Source organism: Ambystoma mexicanum, chromosome 6q (genome assembly GCF_040938575.1).
Source record: "Ambystoma mexicanum isolate Mex_15411 chromosome 6q, UKY_AmexF1_1, whole genome shotgun sequence".
In the NCBI taxonomy this organism is placed as follows: Eukaryota; Metazoa; Chordata; class Amphibia; order Caudata; family Ambystomatidae; genus Ambystoma; species Ambystoma mexicanum.
The window spans coordinates 1,032,001,989-1,032,022,361 of record NC_090937.1 but is presented as its reverse complement, the minus strand read 5'-3'; the positions used below and the strand labels follow the sequence as shown (position 1 = coordinate 1,032,022,361).

The 20,373-nt window shown below is 45.1% G+C and overlaps 1 protein-coding gene across 1 annotated transcript in view; it reads right to left on the bottom strand.

Annotated features, from left to right (window-relative positions):
- Positions 1-20,373, bottom strand: part of ASAH1 (N-acylsphingosine amidohydrolase 1) — a 521,915-nt gene that overhangs the window by 422,196 nt on the left and 79,346 nt on the right. Inside the window, exons 2-3 of the mRNA XM_069631558.1 lie at positions 10,953-10,999; positions 10,532-10,622 (exon numbers count right to left, since the gene is read on the bottom strand). Of these exons, the coding sequence (XP_069487659.1) occupies positions 10,532-10,622; positions 10,953-10,999 (138 nt within the window). The remainder of the gene's footprint in view (positions 1-10,531; positions 10,623-10,952; positions 11,000-20,373) is intronic.

The following is a 20,373-nucleotide window of genomic DNA, read 5'->3' as shown; positions in this document are numbered from 1 at the left end:
CTGGAGGTGATGTCCCCGGCCTTCGGCATCTGTCTCCCATGTGAGTCCACCATCCTCAAGTGCAGTGAGAGCGACCTACCCCAAAATCTGATATTTAAAAAAATGGGTACAAAACATTTGGAAAAAATGCAACTACTTCAGGTTCAATTTAAACACATAGATCCATAATTATGCCAACGGCTAAGATATTTCACACTTTGGTCCAATTAAATGGTTATAATAAATCTTGAATATGATAATATGTAAGAACCATGAACTAATAACTCGAGTAATAAAATAAATGAAAATAAGGCCTACTTTAACAATATAAATACTTTCATGGAATATAAACGACTTAAAATATGAAACTGTCAATGAAAAGAATTACATATTAAGTACAACAATGAACTGAGTGACAGCATAAAAAAGGAGAGAACTGTGACCATGTTTCTAGGTGGACATATGGGAATGGAGCTACGAGACCCTGGAGGGGCCTGTACTTTCAGAAAGATAATAGCCAGTATATAAAGGTATTCCCAAGGCGTATACCCTATACACTTTATCCTTTGCCAGGTACCAGTCTGTAATTCAAGACCTGGTAGAGTTTTGAAGAATGAACAACTCTGCATTAGAAGGTCAAAAGCTTTGTGGGTATCGTCTTTGATCCCACTAAAAGTACATTTGAATACACAGTCTGCAGGATGGACTGTGGAAAAGACCTACTTGAGCTTGGGTATGCAATGAAGTTGGCATATGAGGAGGTTCAAGGTTGGCAGAGTTATTGCGCAGCTGCCTGCAGGAGGCACCATGGTGGGGTCAGGCAGCTACCATGACAGCGCTGCTTGACTTCAAGTTGGCAGCTGACAATTTATAACTGATAAGAATCACTAGATCTGAAGATGGCGAGTTACTCAGAAGAGCCAATCACTTTGTCACGTACACACAAGGAGTTGGGCACATTAATGAACACCTTTCCTTTTCCAGTAAAAAAAGGGGCAGGACTATACAGGGAGGCTTTGGTAGAAGGCCTAGTATGGGAGTTTAGAAACAAGCGTTGCAGTAAAGAGCGGAGTAAAAGAGGAAGAAGGAAGGCGAAGGGAGTTGAAGGAGAGTAAGACTTGAGGTGGATGGGAGAGGAAGGTGAAGATGCGACAAAAGAAGGGAAAGTGGAGAGCAGCGTAAAAAGGGGAAAACTAGCAATGGGGGAAAAGCAGAGATGGAAGGTGAGACACAAGAGAAAGGAAGAAATTACTTGGAGAACAGTTTAAAGGGTACAGACAAAATCGGTGTAGGAAGAGGGCCACCGATGGAGGAACATTTTTGGAAAGGTACTGAGGAAGAAAAGGAAGGTGGAGGAAGGAAGAAGTGCAGAAGGTGGACCCTGAAAATAAGGTAAATGCTGTGGACAAAAGCCTGTGTCCATTAAGTATTATGCTAGCTGGTGCCTGGTTGTACATCTTAACCTAATACCTAGCCCATCAAAAGTAGAGAGGGGTATTGGAAAGATGAGGAGAAGTGCAGTACCCTGGGTAAACCAACTTGGCCGTGGTTTAACTCTCAACACCAAGCTGAGTGGGCCTGTCTTCGGTTTCTGGCCCTGCCGATGCATCACATCATCAGTTTCTGGCCCCTGGAAGGGCCTATCTTTGTCTTCAAGCCCAGGAGTGCCAGCGCATCTTCAAGCCCGGGACAAACAAATGGTCTTTCTGGCCAGGAGAGCAAACAAATCTTCATGCCCAATGGGGCCAATGCGTCGTCAATCCGAGGAGGATCAACCCATGCTCATATAGAGCACTAGAGGGGGACTAACTGAAGCATTCCCACTTGGCAATACAACTCTAGTTGAGTAATATTAGAATACGGAAAGTGGCCATGGGATTAAAGTCCTCTAGAAGAAAGGGGGACTCCTTACAGTGTTAGGAATGTCAGCAGACGGAATCTTATGGGTATGGAATGTGAACAGAGAGAATGCAAGGCAAGTTGTATGGTGGTTGGTGTAAGGGGGAGGACAGAGAGTTGTTACAGCATAAAAATGAACTTAAAAGAAATTAAGTCACACATCCTGGCTGTGTTCTGGTTCACTTCCTTAACTGGTGATGAGTTGCGGCAGTGACAAAGAGCCTGCACTTGCCATTGAGTGTGGTTGCCCTGGCTGAACAGGTACAGGGTTAGTTGCACAGTCAAAATGGTAGCTCAGTGGGACTCTCCAGGCATGTATTGGGGATTATCTGAGCTGTGCGTGAGCCTATGAGGACACAGGAAGCACCCTAGCAGCATAGCCATGCATGCAGACGACAGAACACGTGATCCAAGGACGCATTGTCCAGTGTTGCAAGTTGTTACCTGGCAATTTTATACATGATAAGGAGTTGACATGTCTGTTGCTTAGCTATGTAACAAGCTGAAGGCCTTCACTGTGGACACTGCGCTCTGTGCTGTGCCTGTCCCACGTGCACTGTAGAGACCGAAAGAAACACTTGCACACATAAAGAAGGGAGCATGCCGTAGCACAATTGGCTGTTACTCTGAGAGGTGTTTTTTCATTGCACTTTAAAAGGGAGATTACAGACATTTGTCCCTGTGAACAAGGTGACAAATACCAAGAGCACAAAAATAGGGAAGCAACAGAAATGAATTCAAAGATTATGGGAAATATACCAGGCACTGGGTTATTCCTAGGTTATTAAATCGAAAGAAAGATTCCAGAAGCATATGTTAGCAGTATATGGTCCTAATTATTTGAGTAAAAAGAAAGAGGCACTGTTTCTTTGTCGAGGTCGGGCTGGACAACAATTTCTTAAAACTAGCTGACTGCATCAAGATGGGCAACCAGCTTGATGTATGCATAGCCATGATGGACAAGCATTACGGAGTGAAGGGGAAAAACATTTTGGCTTGTTATCAATTTTCCATCAGACAACAGAAATGTTGTGAGACCATTGAGGAGTTTGTTACAGCACTGTGAGGGTTGGCTATAAAGTGTTGTTTTGAACATTATCAGAAAGAGGACATTCGGGACAAGTTGATGATCAACAGGAGATCAATTGGTCCCCTCGTCTAATGGGAACTAGCCCACTCACACTGAAGTAGCTATTTCCCATTAGAGAAACGGCCCTCTGACCTGGAGAGGCAGAAAAGTCGGAGGGCCGTTTCTCTAATGGGAAATAGCTGCTTCAGTGTGAGTGGGCTAGTTCCCATTAGAAGAGAAGACCTTTCTGCCTCTGCAGGTCGGAGGGCCGCTTCTCTAATGGGAAATAGCTGCTTCAGTGTGAATGGGCTAGTTCCCATTAGACGAGAGGACCTTTCTGCCTTTCCAGGTCGGAGGGCCGTTTCTCTAATGGGAAATAGCTGCTTCAGTGTGAATGGGCAAGTTCCCATTAGACGAGAGGACCTTTTTGCCTTTCCAGGTCGGAGGGCAGTTTCTCTAATGGGAAATAGCTGCTTCAGTGTGAGTGGGCTAGTTCCCATTAGCCGAGAGGACCTTTCTGCCTTTCCAGGTCGGAGGGCCGTTTCTCTAATGGGAAATAGCTGCTTCAGTGTGAGTGGGCTAGTTCCCTTAAGACGAGAGGACCTTTCTGTCTCTGCAGGTCGGAGGGCCGCTTCTCTAATGGGAAATAGCTGCTTCAGTGTGAGTGGGCTAGTTCCCATTAGACGAGAGTACCTTTTTGCCTTTTCAGGTCGGAGGGCCGTTACTCTAATGGGAAATAGCTGCTTCAGTCTGAGTGGGCTAGTTCCCATTAGACGAGAGGACCTTTCTGCCTCTGCAGGTCGGGGGCCGCTTCTCTAATGGGAAATAGCTGCTTCAGTGTGAATGGGCTAGTTCCCATTAGACGAGAGGACCTTTTTGCCTTTCCAGGTCGGAGGGCCGCTTCTCTAATGGAAAATAGCTGCTTCAGTCTGAGTGGGCTAGTTCCCATTAGACGAGAGGACCTTTCTGCCTTTCCAGGTCGGAGGGCCGTTTCTCTAATGGGAAATAGCTGCTTCAGTGTGAGTGGGCTAGTTCCCATTAGAAGAGAAGACCTTTCTGCCTCTGCAGGTTGGAGGGCCGCTTCCCTAATGGGAAATAGCTGCTTCAGTGTGAGTGGGCTAGTTCCCATTAGACGAGAGGACCTTTCTGCCTTTACAGGTCGGAGGGCCGTTTCTCTAATGGGAAATAGCTGCTTCAGTGTGAGTGGGCTAGTTCCCATTAGCCGAGAGGACCTTTCTGCCTTTCCAGGTCGGAGGGCCGTTTCTCTAATGGGAAATAGCTGCTTCAGTGTGAGTGGGCTAGTTCCCATTAGACGAGAGGACCTTTCTGCCTTCCCAGGTCGGAGGGCACTTTCTCTAATGGGAAATAGCTGCTTCAGTGTGAGTGGGCTAGTTCCCACTATTATGCAGGACTTGGCCACTAGGGGCAAAAAGGGCCATTTTTCTAATGGTAACTAGCCTTAGTGTGAGTAGGCTAGTTCCCATTATTATGCAGGACTTGACCACTAGGGGAGCAAAAAGGGTCATTTGTCTAATGGGAACTAGCTTTCTCTGTGTGAGTAGGCTAGTTCCCATTATTATGCAGGACTTGGCCACTAGGGGGAAAAAAGGGCCATTTCTCTAATGGAAACTAGCCTTCTCAGTGTGAGTAGGCTAGTTCCCATTATTATGCAGGACTTGGCCACTAGGGGCAAAAGGGGCCATTTCTCTAATGGGAACTAGCCTTCTCAGTGTGAGTAGGCTAGTTCCCATTATTATGCAGGACTTGGCCACTAGGGGGGCAAAAGGGCCATTTCTCTAATGGGAACTAGCCTTCTCTGTGTGAGTGGGCTAGTTCCCATTATTATGCAGGACTTAGCCACTAGGGGGCAAAAAAGGGCCATTTCTCTAATGGGAACTAGCTCACTCACACTGAAGCAGCTATTTCCCATCTGAGAAATGGCCCTAACAACCGATGGTCCGTTTCTCGGATGGGAACTAGTATCAACCCGAAGCTTCTGGTAAGTCATGGCTCTGCCCCGAAGGCCCTGGTAAGCTAGCTTTCCTGGGCCACAGTCCGCTTAAAGCCTTTTCCGGGTTCTATGTCATTTCATCATCAGGCATTTCAAAGCCTGCAATTTAAACGTGTTTGACAGTTCATCCATTTTGTTTACGGGGTTCCCCGCCCCAATCCCCCTCATGCACCTATTTTTATCTATACCCAACTCCCCAACCACTTATCTGCCCTTTCCCACCGCACCCCCAACCCTGAAAAAAATTCGATTAACTGGCAAACACGTTTAAACTGCAGGCTTTGAAATGCCTGACGATGAAAGAACGCCGTACCGTCAGGACATGGACTTTGTCACAAGACATTGGGTTCTTTCGGCGCCCCCTGCCCACACCAACAGTTTTCTGCCTTGCTGGTTACTGTAGTTGCAGAAGTGGAGGGAAGGCAAAGGGCCTCGACATTTACAGTACACTACATTTTTCCGACGTTGGCACGGATAATCTCATGCGGTTCAGGGCAAGTACATTACTATGCACTTACTAGAATGGTTACTATTTCTTTAAAAAGGAAAACATCCATTAGTCGCATAGTATTATACAGGGTCAGCTATTGTAGAAAAACCTGAAAAACACACAGCAACCCGTTACACGACTTCTACTTTTGGGGTGGTGGCATCACAAGATTTGATTTAGGCTTTCAACTTTGTTGGTCAAATATTATTAATGTGTGCCTGATACACTGCACCCATGGTCTCCCATCCTTTTCTTTGCAATTTCCCTGCCTCATAGCGTGGCTGGGAAGTCTTAAAAATGTTTATTTAGCCAGCACCTAATCAAACACCTGCCTCTAAGTTCTATATTTGCATATGGTACAAACAATTCTACAACAAATGTAATAAGGTCAGCTTTAGTCCCACACTGAAGACTCGCTGCCAAGGGTTCCTTCCAAGTTCACCTCTTCCAACAGTTTTCATGTCTCTGTGATAAATCAAAACCTAACACTTTCCATCAGTGCCTCGACTGGTTTTCCTCCACGGACTCTGTTGTGGAATAGGGAAACCGTGTAGAATAACCTTTATCCTTGCTCACATCTTAGAATAACCTTTATCCTTGCTCAGATCTTAGAATAACCTTTATCCTTGCTCAGATCTTAGAATAACCTTTATCCTTGCTCAGATCTTAGAATAACCTTTATCCTTGCTCAGATCTTAGAATAACCTTTATCCTTGCTCAGATCTTTTCTTGACCTCTATTCCCGGTCATTATTAGGTTACCTCTTTAGAATTAGGTTGATGCCTCAAGTTTCCTATGCAGCATTGCACTGCAGGGAGCTGAAAGGGCAGAGGCGGTCAGGGATCATCCCTCCCCTGGTTTGACTTTTGATTGAGTCACTTTATAATAAAGACTATAAGTCCTCCCTTTGGGAATCCAGGTAAGAACCTACCTGCTAATTTGCCAGCTGCCATTACATGCCTACCCGGTTTATCTCCAAACATCAATTTAGGTTTCATTAAGGTGTTGCACACCTCATTTTGTGTTGCTTTGCCTGCTTTCACTGGGGTCTACCTGAATCATATTGAACCCGCTCTCTGCATTTCACATTCTGGACTCTTTACGTTCGGCAAATTTGGTGACGGCAATAGCAATTGATCTTACACATTTTGGATTTTATTTTTTTCTTAAATATTTACACGATTGCCATTTTGGACGCATGAGCAAAGCAACTAACACAATGCCAGAACTGTTAATGGACTCAAACTGTGCCCCAGTCTGGAAGAAACCAATCGCAGATTCCTCTTTGGAGCCCAGTACCATTGTTTTTAAATTATGGTCTTTGAATGATCAGAATTCATAGCCACAGAATCAGGAATTAATTCTCGGTCCCTTGGCTTTACAGCTGGCAACTTCAGAACCATAGCACTCTTTGCCCTTGCACTTCTGCCACAGACATGCCTGAGCGATGCTAGTCCGGCAGGATATCAGCAAGCCATGTAGCCACCGATGTAAAACATCTGCAAGCGAGTGCCCTTCGGCTGGACTGGTGGATCAGAGTCTGAAGTGCCCGCAGTCCACTGCGCCACCGGTTTTCCGATGTTTGTTGTTTAGCCCAGTTGCCCAAAGCGCGATATTAAAGTTGGATTTAGAAAGTGATCCTGCTGAGGAGCAACCAGGATCAGCACTCACCTTGCTTCACCACAAGACCACACTCCAATTACTAGGATCATTTAATCTTATGCGTCCTAAAAGCTCGGACCACAGAAATCGAAGTTAGCCAGTGCCCGGGTTTCCACTCTAGCTTGCAAAGATGTTTCTTTAACTTAGTCCGTTTCTCACCCTTAACCTTTGTTCAGTAACGAGTCACCCACCCCAGATCTCAGCAGGAAATCCTCTTTGGGGAAATCTGAAACTAAAGGTTGGGATTGCGTTTACTGCACTGGTGGCATCTGCTAGCCCATAAAGAGAAGACTTGCAAGCAGTCCTTCTCCTGCCACTCCTTCAGCATCTGGAACTCAGTCCCAGCAAAGGCACGACATTTTTACCCCCACCCCACATCCTCCAACTCTGCAAAACACTAAGAACGTGGCTCTTTCAACAATACCTGCTGGACGAATAGAAATACAGCCCTCCCCTCCACCAACCATACTGCTCTACTGTATAAATGCCACACCCACTGCTGGCACCCTCCCATCATAAAGTGCTCTGGTGCTCTCGAGCTAGGTATGCACAATAATCAATACAATAAAAAAGAAAACTAAAATAAGGAGGTGCCAAGTCTGTGCAGCTGTATGCCGAAGGTTGCAATCTGTATTGTTGCATAGCATAAGGCTACTTTCAAGGGTTCTGATCACACTGTTACGAGTCCTCCCTGAATGTCCCTTCAGCCATGGTGGTCTCCACAAGAAATGAACCAATACACTGACACCTTTGCCTCAAGGCAACACTGCGTGCGGTTTATAATCCAGTCCTCGGATTGCTCATCTTGAGCCCGATGAGAAGGTTCCCAGTCACTCACGCCAATGGTGTCGAAGTCTATGATACACGGAAAGGAACCTGCCCTAGCGCTCTGTCTTGACCACCATCAGCACTCACCCACGAGCCCGACCTCTTGGGTTGCTTACTAGAACCTAGCCAGCCCTCCTAAATCCTAATCTCGGCAGAATGCGCACACATCTTAAAGTCTACTCTTGGAAGGTTTTTTTCCCATACCTGGACTTCGGTCCCTGAAGGCCGTTCCAACCACAAAGCTCATGGAGGCCGTACAAATGGGAAAATGGGGCTATATAACAAGGACTACAATACAACTCAGGAAAGTTTATTATGAAACGCCTACATCGATCTGTCTCCCCCTCAGGTGAAGCATGAGCAGAGGTCCCTCTGAAAGACTTGAAAAGCTCTGGGCACTCCAATGTTCCTTGCTTTGGAGCAACTTCCAATCTAAGTCTAACAGGGGGGCATTAAAGTGAGGGTGTGGTGTTGTGTTAAAGAGGAGTGATTGCACGCTATCAAAGTCAGTATGGTGACCCAAACTATTTTTCACATGTATGCAGTTCATACTAGTGAAACCTACTTCAGACTCGTATGGTTGCAATAAGGTTTTAAATCCCCCTTTGAAAACGCTTATACCTGCAATGTGGGTACCACCATTCCTACAGGCGGGATGCCCTAACAGGACTGCTTTTGCAGCACGACCCACTCAAATGTAATATGAGCTAGGCCGATTAGCAGCAATAAAGCCAACGCAGGGTCCGACTTCGAGGCTTTAGTTGTGGCGGGGCAGGAGTTTGGGACGATGAGGGACTATGGTGGAGGCGTGCATACTGTTGCAAGTGGCCCTGGATCTGGTTCCCCCCTCACTTCACCTAATAGACCCTCCCCTTCCAATAGAAGTGCACACTGGAGTTGGCATAATGTATAAGACGTGCATGTTGTGATCAAATATATATCTATCTATCTATATCTCTGCTGCTGGGAGGGGGAGATGAAATAAAGTTTAAGCCTGCATAGTATGACCAAAATATTTCACATATGCCCAGTGCGAGGTGCATTTGAGGTGTTGGTGGCAAATGCACTACCTACAAGGGTAAACAAAAAGGTTAGATGACCCTTCATGTCTACCAGAAAGACTATATAAGTGGAATCACATATTTCTCTGCTTGTCTAGACTACACCCAGCTTTGATTTTGTTAATATTAAAAATGCTAAATAAAGGTGAGTAAAATAAAAAATAAAATAACACAAGTGGAATCTCTTCCTCGGCTATCTTCCGTGAAAGATTTGGGACGTTACAACAAATAAATACAATTGCCTCCAAGCTGCTGGGAAAGTATTTAGGACACGCCAAGAAAACAGATACTGGTCAACGTGGTGGGGAGATGCCAGATTAGTTGGAAAACGCCAAGCTCATTTTGGTTTTTAAACTAGAGGGCCCGGTCAGAGCTCTGCTGAGTGCTGAATGTCTGGGGTTAGATGCCCATTGCTCATAACCCTCCACATGGCAGAGGAATGCAGCCATGTTAGCCAGGAAGGCCAACCATTAGCCATGCAAAGGGAAGTACTCAGCAGGCAAGCATCCGTGCGGAGCAGTATCGCGACACAAACTAAAACAAAAAGTGGTCGGGTTCGATGAACAACAGGGCCGCACCTCAAACAAGAACTAATCATTCATAAAAGCTGGATTTGCCTAGCCTGCCTAAACAATGGCATTGAGGTTGTGGGAAGGTGGAGACCCTGACCCATCTCCAATCGTGAAAAAGACACAAAGAAAGAAAACTAAAATCATCCAGACCAACATGCCCCGACTGTTCTTCCCATACCGTCCCCGGTGGGTGCTGCAGATCTCTCCTATTCTTGATCTGTTACATTGTGTTAGGTGCAACATGTTTTAATACAGTGTTCGGACAAAAAACAAGAAATACATCTCCATCAGCAAGGAGCAATGCTGAACTTCCGCGTTCATTCAACAGACTTAAGAAACAATGATACAAAATGTCATCTGAATACGCAATTGGAAAGTTGAGAAACGACTGAGAAAACCCATGTGCAGGGGCTGGTGTCAGGGTTTAACTTATTACCTTAAATACACGGAGCACTACTTGGCAGAGCTCAAATAGATAGTTTGAGTTCTAACATTGCAGGTGTCTTCATCTGACGAGTTAGTGTCTGGCGCTTAGCCATCCCGGCTACTTACTAAGCCCAGTGTCGAATGGGAATTAATTAACTTTTGTCGCCCCCCACCCACCCACACCCCGCCCCAAAAAAAACTTTGGTCTTGCTGATGGATGTCAAGGAACTCAGTGAGTGCTAGGAGCATGCTTGTAAGGAATGTTAAAAGGAAAAAATAAATCACTGGAGGTAGCCTGCCAGGAAAGGAGGCGGGGCGAAACACAGGACATGCGTGCTGGTGGGGGTGGTAGGGTAGAGAAGCCCAACAGGGATGTGTACAATGCACAATCGGCAGAATTGAGGAACCAGGCAGCCCGTACACCCTTGAGTCCAGTACTTCTGTGAAGAGGGCGGGGCAAGCCCTCGGTGTATTATTTAAACTGTGTCTGCTAGGGGCCACTTGCCTCATTTAGATGTTTTACCATCACCTCACCTCTTGTTTTTTGCTGCCAATGACCTGGCTCCATCTTTCCTGTGGAGGTAGGTCGAGATTTATGGTGAACCAGGGCACCTTCCCCAAGAACCTTAAACAAAAACAATCATAAACAGCAATTAAAAAGACACGTATTTTTGTTTTTTATTTTTTTTATTGTATTCGGATTAATTAAACCTTTATCAATACAAAAGTCAGAAATAAGTAAATCGATAAAACCAGTAAAAATTCATTCAAATTAGTCACCATCTTATAATTACAAAGAAGAGAAATACAATTCTAACATTTAAAGGATACTTAATACAAAAGATGGTACCGTTTAAAAAAACTTATTTGTACTAACAAAATAAAACCCAATCGGATTTTCGGGGCAGGGGTGTGGTTGGAGGGGAGGGCGAGGTTTCAGCACTGCATGACTTACGTTGGTCCATTAGGTGGGTACGTGCCAGTCCTGCAATCTTCCGTGAACTGTGAAGAAGAGAAATTGTGTAAGAATTCTGAAATATACACACCAAATTCATGATGTGCTGTTGCAACTGGAAAACACACGTTTGCTTACTTTGTAAACTGAGTGACTGCATTTGCAGTTTTCATTCATATACAGCTTCATAATCAAACATTAGAACGTGTCCGCACATGCATGGGATCACGGGGCCCATTTAAAATGAACGGAGAAGGGGTTTTCAGGAGAATTCATCTGCCCCCGACTCCCATGGCATAAGCTGCAATGAAACCCTAGGGGGCCGATTTTGGCTCAAATTGCGCCGTTGCTAAGAGCGGCCCAGACTGCACTGCAGTGTCAACCCGCCGTTCATTTTTCCTGTGGAGACCAATAACACAATTTACAACTCTTAATCCGTCATTACGTGACGAGTGAGATCTTTAGGATTATAAGAAAAAGGTACCACGATGGAGATCTATTGTAGTATTTAAATCACTTTCGGCTCCATCATGGATCTTCATCATCACTTACAAAAATCAGAATAGCTGGCATCAGGCGTGCCCGACATGTGGCCCGCAAGCACTGGAAAGCAGACAGTAAACATGGGTCAGAGGGCCTAATCCCACTCCCATCGCTGCTCTGCGCCCTCAGAAGATGCCGAGGGGCTGGCAAAGAGGCAAGGCGCGGAAAAGCTTCTCCCGTTCCACGCCGTGTTAGGGTGCTGGCAACATGGCGTTAGTTGGATCAGCAGGGAGAGCAGACTTTGAAAAGCGCGGGTCATATCTTGAACTTCGAGTACCCTTACTTGTGAACCAGTGCATGCAATCAGTTAAGTGTAGTTGGCAGGGGCACAACTACACGTGGCAAGTCGTGTAATGTATTGTAGTTGGGGTGGAAGGTACTACGGCTTAGCTATGAAACCAGCTGATGTCAGGGAGTACTGTACCTATGGGGACTGTACAATGATCAGAAGACACCCTGTCACGGGGCATTTTCTGAGGCCGCACTGTACATGTGGGGATTCACCTAGCAGGCATGTGGGGCAATAACTGGCATGAAATTGCATTCGGCATATGATGGTGGCAGCTGCACACGTGAGGATGTCAGTATACACCTTTCCTACGGGTATTAGACAAAGATTGGGAGACACCCTGTCTCTGGCCGTTTTCTGGCCCATTTGCCACACCTGGCACAGCAGATGCACATGTGGCAATGTACTTTGCATACAATGGCTCTAACAGACGTATGAGACAATAACAGGCATTAGATGGCATCCACCGAGGCATTTGAGGTTGCACTTGGCATACAATGGCGGCAGCTGCATGTGTGGAGATGACCCTTTCATAGGGTTAAACTACCAGGGTTATGCAGAACCTGCACTTGCTATGTTGTATGATGACACAAGTGTTAGTTTGTGCCTTACATATGGTGGCTCTACCAGGCCTACGAGGCATTTGCCAGTATTACATGCCATTACTGAGGCCTTCAAAGCCACACTTTGAATTTCATGGCAGAAACTCCACCCGTCTAGGCATATGAGGTATTCTCTCACATTAAACGGCCTTAATGAGGCATTTCAACCCAGAGGGGGCCTTACCACATGCAAGGCCTTACAATTGTATCGTTGCTTTTACATTGGGTTTTTGGGGGATTTTAACTCAAATTGCAATCCATTTTATTGTTGCTTCCCCGGAGGTCATTGGCATCAAAGCCATGTGCCAGTGCTTCCTTATCTAATATAGTTTCCTGGGATGTTATTAAATTCATTGTGCTGAAACATAATGTTCTTGACCCAGACACAAGGCATAAATTAGTTTTCAAGCATTGATTAGCAGAGTTTGCTAATTAAATGGTTTTTGATTAGCAAACAGGCCCTTTTGATTAGCGATTTTGTACCAATATTGTTAGTGTCACAAGACGTTATTTGTACTCAAGACATGAAATGAGCAACAATGCAGCAGTTCTGCTTACCGCTGAAATAATACGTTAGTGAGAGGAGTCGAGCCTTGCCAATTCTTTAAATTTCAGCTAGACCTGCAGGTCGGGTAACTTAGTTTACCTATTCCACCTAAGAGAAATGCTCGACCCATAGGAACAGAGGACAACTAATTTAAAATGCAATTTCTGTCAAATGGTGCATCTTACTACAAACCCACTTTAAATTTGGCACACTGCTTCCCCATAGAGGCCAACCATGCACAGTGCAACTTGTATTTGGTATTTGCTGCAAACAAAGAAAATGTTAAATAAAAGTTTCAAACTTCTTTTGTAAATGCTACTCGCCCTTCATAAAATCTACTCGACTATGCGAGTGGGCCGAAAGACTTTGCGAGCCATACACAAGTCTGTAAAATGTAAAAGGTTAGCCTTATGAATGGACACAAATAAATGGATATGATAATTAAAAAAACTGTTTGGCCAGTTGTCTCCCACAGGTAGTAATCTAGAATACAATCATAAGCATAAAATAGCAAGCGCTGGAGGCCAACTACAGTGTTTGGTATTACAAAATATCAGTAGATGTACAGACGCAATGGAACTACTTGTCACTGCTTTGCATAAGCACCTAGTTCGCATTGTGTACCATTATGTAAGAGGCAAGATCGAGACTAAGCAGAGTGGATTACGTAGTAGGCAGGAAATGGGCAAACTAGGTGGAGTATTGTAGATTGTGGTCATCTCACTTTCAGGGTACCTGTTATAAAGTAACAAGGTAATATTTATAGAATGTCAAGGAGTATGGTTCACTCATGGGTTGAGCACCAGTTGCAAGATGTATGCAACCTGCAGGTTACAGAACCAGGTTTGTCATCAAAAGCATTTGATCATTTTCAAAAGTATTCACTCATCAATATGATGCATCTTTCCCAACAAAATGAAATATAGTTGACACTATGACATTTAGATACACCAACCAAAACAGACTTGTAAAGCATGGAGATGATGCAGTGTTTTACAGTATCAATACTGTCATTATGTAACCACTTACATTTTAGGAATGGAATGAATTGCATGACTATCTTTAAAACAAATATAAAGTTGACACATCCAGACATTAGCACTTGAAGTGAACATAGAAAAGGAGGGTGAAGAGAGCACCGAGGGTAAGAGGAATGCAGGGCAAGCTGTGCTTTCATTGAAGAGGACAACTTAAATAGCTAACTTTGCTACACAAGTGTCAATTTGATTAGCAAACCTCCAGAACTGCATAGCAAATTGCTGTGCGACACCGCTTATTTTATGCCTTACAGACAAATACTCAATAAGATTGTGCAAGCTGCATAAATGTTTGACTAGAGAGTGCAAAATTGGAACACTGCAGGAAAGAGTCAGTGTGCATGGTAAAACGTGCATTTACAGTATCCTGGAGATGCAGTATCCTGTAGGGTCAGAAGAGGGAGTAGCATATATGGGATAAAACCATCTTTAACACCATTCCAAACTCAGACATGGCAGACAAAAATCAAACTAGAGCCAAAAGTCTGAAGAGTACTCCATTGGGTTCTGATAATTATCCTAATAAATCAGAGTGGGAACCCTGACCAACCTCAAAATCTAGTCGGGTGTAAAGATAATAACAGATGTCCAATCAGCTGCTCCATAGGGTCCACTTTCCCAATTGGGGGAATGTGCTCTAGATCTGGCCAGATGAGGGCTTCCTTCCTTCTGGGAACATTGGCGCGTCCAAAGTAAGCAATGTCTGTTCTCCAGGGGAAGCAGGATTAGGAAAGGAAGGCAATGGTGATCCAATGTGCATGTAAAGGATAGCCCACCTTAGGAGCAAAGGAGGAGTCATACGGGATCCCACCTTGTCCCATGTGCCTGTGAAATACCAGGCAAGGCTCGTCGGAACATAAGGTCTGTAATTGCAACTGACTCGCCTGGTTTGAGCAATGGCAACTAAAAAAGCGGCTTTTCAAGAAAGAGGATTTAGATCTATTTTGATGTGTGGCTCAAAAAGTGGGCAAATAAGCTCTGTCAAAACTATTTCCAGTTGGCAAGGAGGAATTAACCTAAACAGAGCAAAACAGGAATCCCTTCCTATAGAAAAATACCCTCAGATGCCAGCCATTAATTACCAAAGGGTAGTTTGAGAAGGATCCCACCTGTAAACCATTAGAGTGTAGAGTTAAACAATTATGGATAAAACTCTACAAACCACACACTTTGCTAAAAAGGGAGTTTATCAGGCAAAAATGTATCTCCTTGAAACGTGTGTGGTACACCGTTTTGCCGACACATCAGAACCAAAAACCTTTCTACTTAAAAGTCATAGAACGTTCTGGAAGACTGACAATTTGACGCTTTGATGACCATGCAGTCTTGCGGTCTTAAAATATGGACACTTAAAATTGCCAGAGGAGCCAGGCTGCACCAGCTGTCACTTATTCAGTCATGCAGAGAGCAGCGTGATGGGCTGCGGGTACAGGGGCAGTGATAATCCTAATTTGGCATACTTTTCCAAGCCCCAAGTGGAGGCCTGCAAGGCCTGGGTCACTGCAGACAGCAGCAGAGGGCAGCAGAGGGCATCGCTCATTTTATCTTAAAATCTGTTCATTAGCATATAGCAGCATCACAGTACAGAAGAAATATCGGGCGATCATAGTGCCAAGGTACAGATTGAATTACAAGAAACATCTACAACCAAACAAACAGGGCATCGTACTGACAAATACGATAGTACATTGGCGTTTTGAGAGCAAGCCAGCAGGTCCCAGGAAGTCACCCCCACACCCTGCCACCTCAATGTGCACAATGGACCGAGACAGGGCCCCAAAAGGTCGAGCATCTGCACTAGGGACACCATTCAGGAAGGGGGAGCAACCACACCACCCCCAGCACTCAACGATGCAACTCAGGAGGGGCACAGCACTAACGGAGGCTTGTCTTCAGAAGGTCCAACTACAAGGAGTACATTCTAGGCCTCTACATTGGTGGTACGTTCCCTCAAGCCCACCCGCATGGCTCAGTGCCACACTACAGTTTGAGCAGTGCTCCAACACAGCCACAGTGCATGGCTCGGGCCACTTGCCAATTTCCAAGCAAGCACAATTCTTCTTTTTGCAAGAACACATGCCTTACTTTATGTGGGCTACTGACAATTCCCAACAAACATTCAGCCTGGGTCCACTCAAATCTAGCTATGCCAGCTACTTCAAGCGGTAATTCAGCATACCCCCCAGAAAGCCTGCACCTTCAGGCAGCTCCAGAACATGTACAGCAAGTCTGCTGGAGCATTTCCACACCACAGACAGTCGGGCAACACACTACAATTGCTTCTGGCAACTAGCAGGAGTCATGTATGTGCAGTGGAGTACATTGAGCTGTATCAATCAGAATCATGCATTTCTAGACACATCTTCGAGCTCTAGCCCCAAGACCAACCTCCAAACTGCTCTGACCTTTAGTGCTTGCCACGGACATGGGGCCACTATATAATCGTGATACCGGTTTCCAGGTATCCTGAATGGAGGGCCCAGCCCATAAGCAGTAAGGGGGAGGGGGGAGATCTTAAATTCAATAACTCTCCCAATCATTCCTGTCGGACGTGAAGGAGGCAGAACGCAGGGATGCAAGTTCCAATCAACTACTCTCCCTGCTTCCTGCTTCAGTACCGCATCAGGTACGGGAACAGGAGTGGAGTCGACATGATGGACACCATCTCAAGCAGGCGTTTTCTGTTTTTAAAGCAAGCATCACTAATGCCAACAGTTTGCTTGTATGAAGGCATGGGAAAGGCACTTGACAGGTGCAGCCATAGTGGAATTAACTAGCCATTGTTGGTAGCAGGTGCAAAATGGTAAGATTACCTGGGCATCTAATAGCAGTGCCTGGCAAAATCTTGAAGCTTATGCTCAAGCCAAAAATGTTGTCTTTGCCAATGCTGGTTTTAAACAGGACTTCAGTGAAGCACACGCAGAGTGCATACAAATCGAGCGGCTGAAGGCGCGCCTGGTATGACATTTCTATTATTACACCAGTAGCATGTTTTCCACTCCAATTAAGAAATTAACTCTCAGAAGACAACTTTGAGCAAACACTGGCAGGAACTTTGCAAAGCCTGATGGTAAGGCTCGATTACATTTTTTTTTGACACAAAAGGACCAAAAAAAGAGGGTCTCATGCCTGAGTGTACCCTTATATATTCGCACAATAGAGGACTCAGGTTGATCGGTTCTATGGGGATATTGTAGTCAAATATCTAATTCAGAGTTTGGGGATCGCCCTCTTGTGAGGTACTTGAGGTTGCTTTAAAAACTGCTTCATAGATGAAAAAGAATTTTTATTAGATTTCTCTATCCACAGGGTATAAAAAGAGGATACATATATATGTATTTCTATTGGATACTTGTATTCATTTTTCAAAATTTCCTCAGAATTCAGGTCTCCCTTGTTATTTATTCTGCTCTGGTCTTTTTCATAATTTTACCAGTCTTTTTAGGGATAATGGTGATTCGCATCTTTTTTGAGGCAGAGTGAGGGAATTTGATGAGGAAGCCCGACGAGTTTCAGGAAAAAATGTATATCTCCTCATCTGGGTTTGTTCCTGGTAAAGAAGCCACAAAAAGCCTACCGGTTTCAGTGGCACAGGCTAGATAAAGGCCACATTCATCAGGGTTGACACTTAAAGGTTGCTGTGTCGACAAATGGGTAAATGGTCGGATAATGCCAGGAGATCCCACCTAGTTACAGGGGTCCCCACGAGTATCCGTGTAGAAGGGAAGATCAGGTAGTGCACTCCCCAATGAGACATGGGACATTTGGCATGCTCAAAGATCTTGTGCGCATAAGTCGAACATTCACTAAGGCTCGGCTCGCAGGAGATGCTGGCCTGTATAGAGTTGTTTGCCAGCTCAAAGAGTTCCCATGAGAAGGTGTTTTGTGCGCGCAGAAGCAGGAATGGGTGGGAATGGTCACAGGGATTAGAATGGCCATGGACAGGCAATGGGTGGGCACATAACCAAACAACACCTACAGACTGTGTCCCTCCTCATATGTCCATCCTCCTTCTGTACTCCAATGCAATAGTTTTGGCTTACAACCCCCAATAACCCAAACTAAAAAGTGGGTGTGTGCATGAATAAAATGAAAGGTGATACAGTAATGGCCGCAGGAGAGCGAGGTAGGCAAAAGGGAATTTGGGAGCCGCGAAACGCGGCACAACCAGGCAGCCTTTGCTTGTCTGCCCACAGGATCAAAGCACTCCCACTGTTCGGGGCGCAAACCTTCATGTGATATTGCCCCCTGCAGTCTATGAAACGGCTTGTCAACACCTTGATAAATCAGCAGAGTATTACACCTGGAGCGAGTAGAGGTTAATGGCCCAGGCAAAGCAGTCAGTGGGCCACTGGGAAGTGGTTTATGTATCCATATGTGAATGGTGGAGTTGGAAACGGGAGAGATGCAGAATGCTGTATGGTGTGTGAAATAATGAATGCAGTTCTAAACCCAAAAGGATTTATTTGGGCTTGCAATATTTTGCACGATAATACTACAATCTTTCATTCAAAACAAGCAAAATAAAGCTTAAACCATACTTTTTTGCTAGACATATTTCTATAACGATTATACGGTTAGGTTAGTTTACATGTAATGTGCGTACTTTTCAAAGCAGGCTATAAAATGACATTTTATTAAAGCAAATCAAACCAAAACCTTCATAATATTTAGATTACCTAAAGCTGGGACTATATCTAGGTAAGTACTCACATCCAGACTGGACCCAAATCACGGCTTCACCACTTAACTAATGACACTCCAGGAAATTGCGGCATGAAAGTGAATATTTTGCGGCATAAAAGTCGAATTTTGTGGCACAAAATACATTTATTGCGGCATTTGAGCAGCACATTTTGTATTGACTGGAGAGTGTAAGATTGGCAGGTTGCAAAAAAAGGAGGCAGCCTGTGAGGCTACAAGAGAGCCAGGTTGTCATCATTTGCACCTTTTGTATTAATAAGAGTCGCAGATGTTCCTGGCTCAACAGAACAGCGTTTGTTTTGCTCCACTTTTTTGGTTGAATGTACAAGCCTATTTAATATTAACAAATCTCAGTTATAATGGTGAAAATATTCTCTCTCCATGTTCTATAATCCTGTAAGCATCCACACACCCCACTCACCAACATCCCTCACACTCATCAATTCCCCATCACAACTTACACTCCCATACCCCTCACTGTGCCGGTCATGTGCATACAAACGTGATCTGCCAAGGAACAACTCGCACTGCCAGTCCATTTTACTCTTCCCCCATCCTTGCTTCCAGCCCACACTTTGCTGCCTCTTTCCGGACAACCGCTCCCTCGCTGCTTTTTGGCCTACAAAGCCTCCTCTAGTCCGCCACTCCCTCTGCTTTCTGGCTCACTACCCCACGTCTGGCCTACAACTCCTTCTCTGCTATCTTGCCCACTCCTTTCCCCTCTGGCCCACTGCTCTCCTTCAGCTTCCTTGTACATCATTACCCCTCAGGTCCGTTTCTACTCCTTGCTCTCAGTTCCCCCTCATATAGAAACTATAACCATTTGCAGAATTGTATATCCTGGGCCAGTTTCTCAAAAAATGGGGCAACGAAGAATAGAGACGAGGATGCAACATTTTAAATGCCCATTTTTGGAACTGCGCAGGTCACCTTATTCTCAAAGGTGGAGTGTGCATTTCCAGGGAGCTGAGCTGTAGGGCAAATGATGCATGGCCAGCCAAGTTGAATACACCCGTTTCAGGAGCGCTCGCCTGACACCAATGTTCTACAGGCTCCCAGCACCAAGGCAGGTGTTTGGAACGCATTTCACCATGATGGGCCCATAAAGTGTCATCGTTCCACGCTCAGCACATTACTTCCTCAAAGCGATTTTTATTTGAGCAGAGCTAAACGAGTAGGCGATTGTTATGGGAACGCATTGCAAACAATTACACTTAGAGGTGTAGCGAGGGTAAGCAGTGTCCCAATTTGCATAAATATGAGGCCAAGAAATCGAACCCAGGCAGGGAAGCTGGCGGGATATGTGCCCATTTAACTCTAGTTGCATTTCCTTTTTGTAGGCGCTTGTGTGTCTGCGTGCCATTTAAAAGACCAGTGACACAGGCAGTCAATAGGACACGTGGATGATAAGGTTTAATGCAATTGTAAGCAGGGGTCAAGTCCTTAAAAAAAAAAAAAAAAAAAAAAAGTGGGGGAGGGGGGCTGGGACTCATTAACATACCAATTGAATGTGGCATCACCAGAAATTAACATATCAAGGTGCCCTCTGAAACAAGTGTGTGTGTGGGTGGGTGTAGGGGGCGGGGACTCTGTCCACCCCCCCCCCCCCCCCCCGCCAACTTGAGCCCTACCTGTAAACTGCTCATTTTATTTTTGAGTTTTGTACTCCACTGCTTTGGGAGAATTAACATTGCAGACA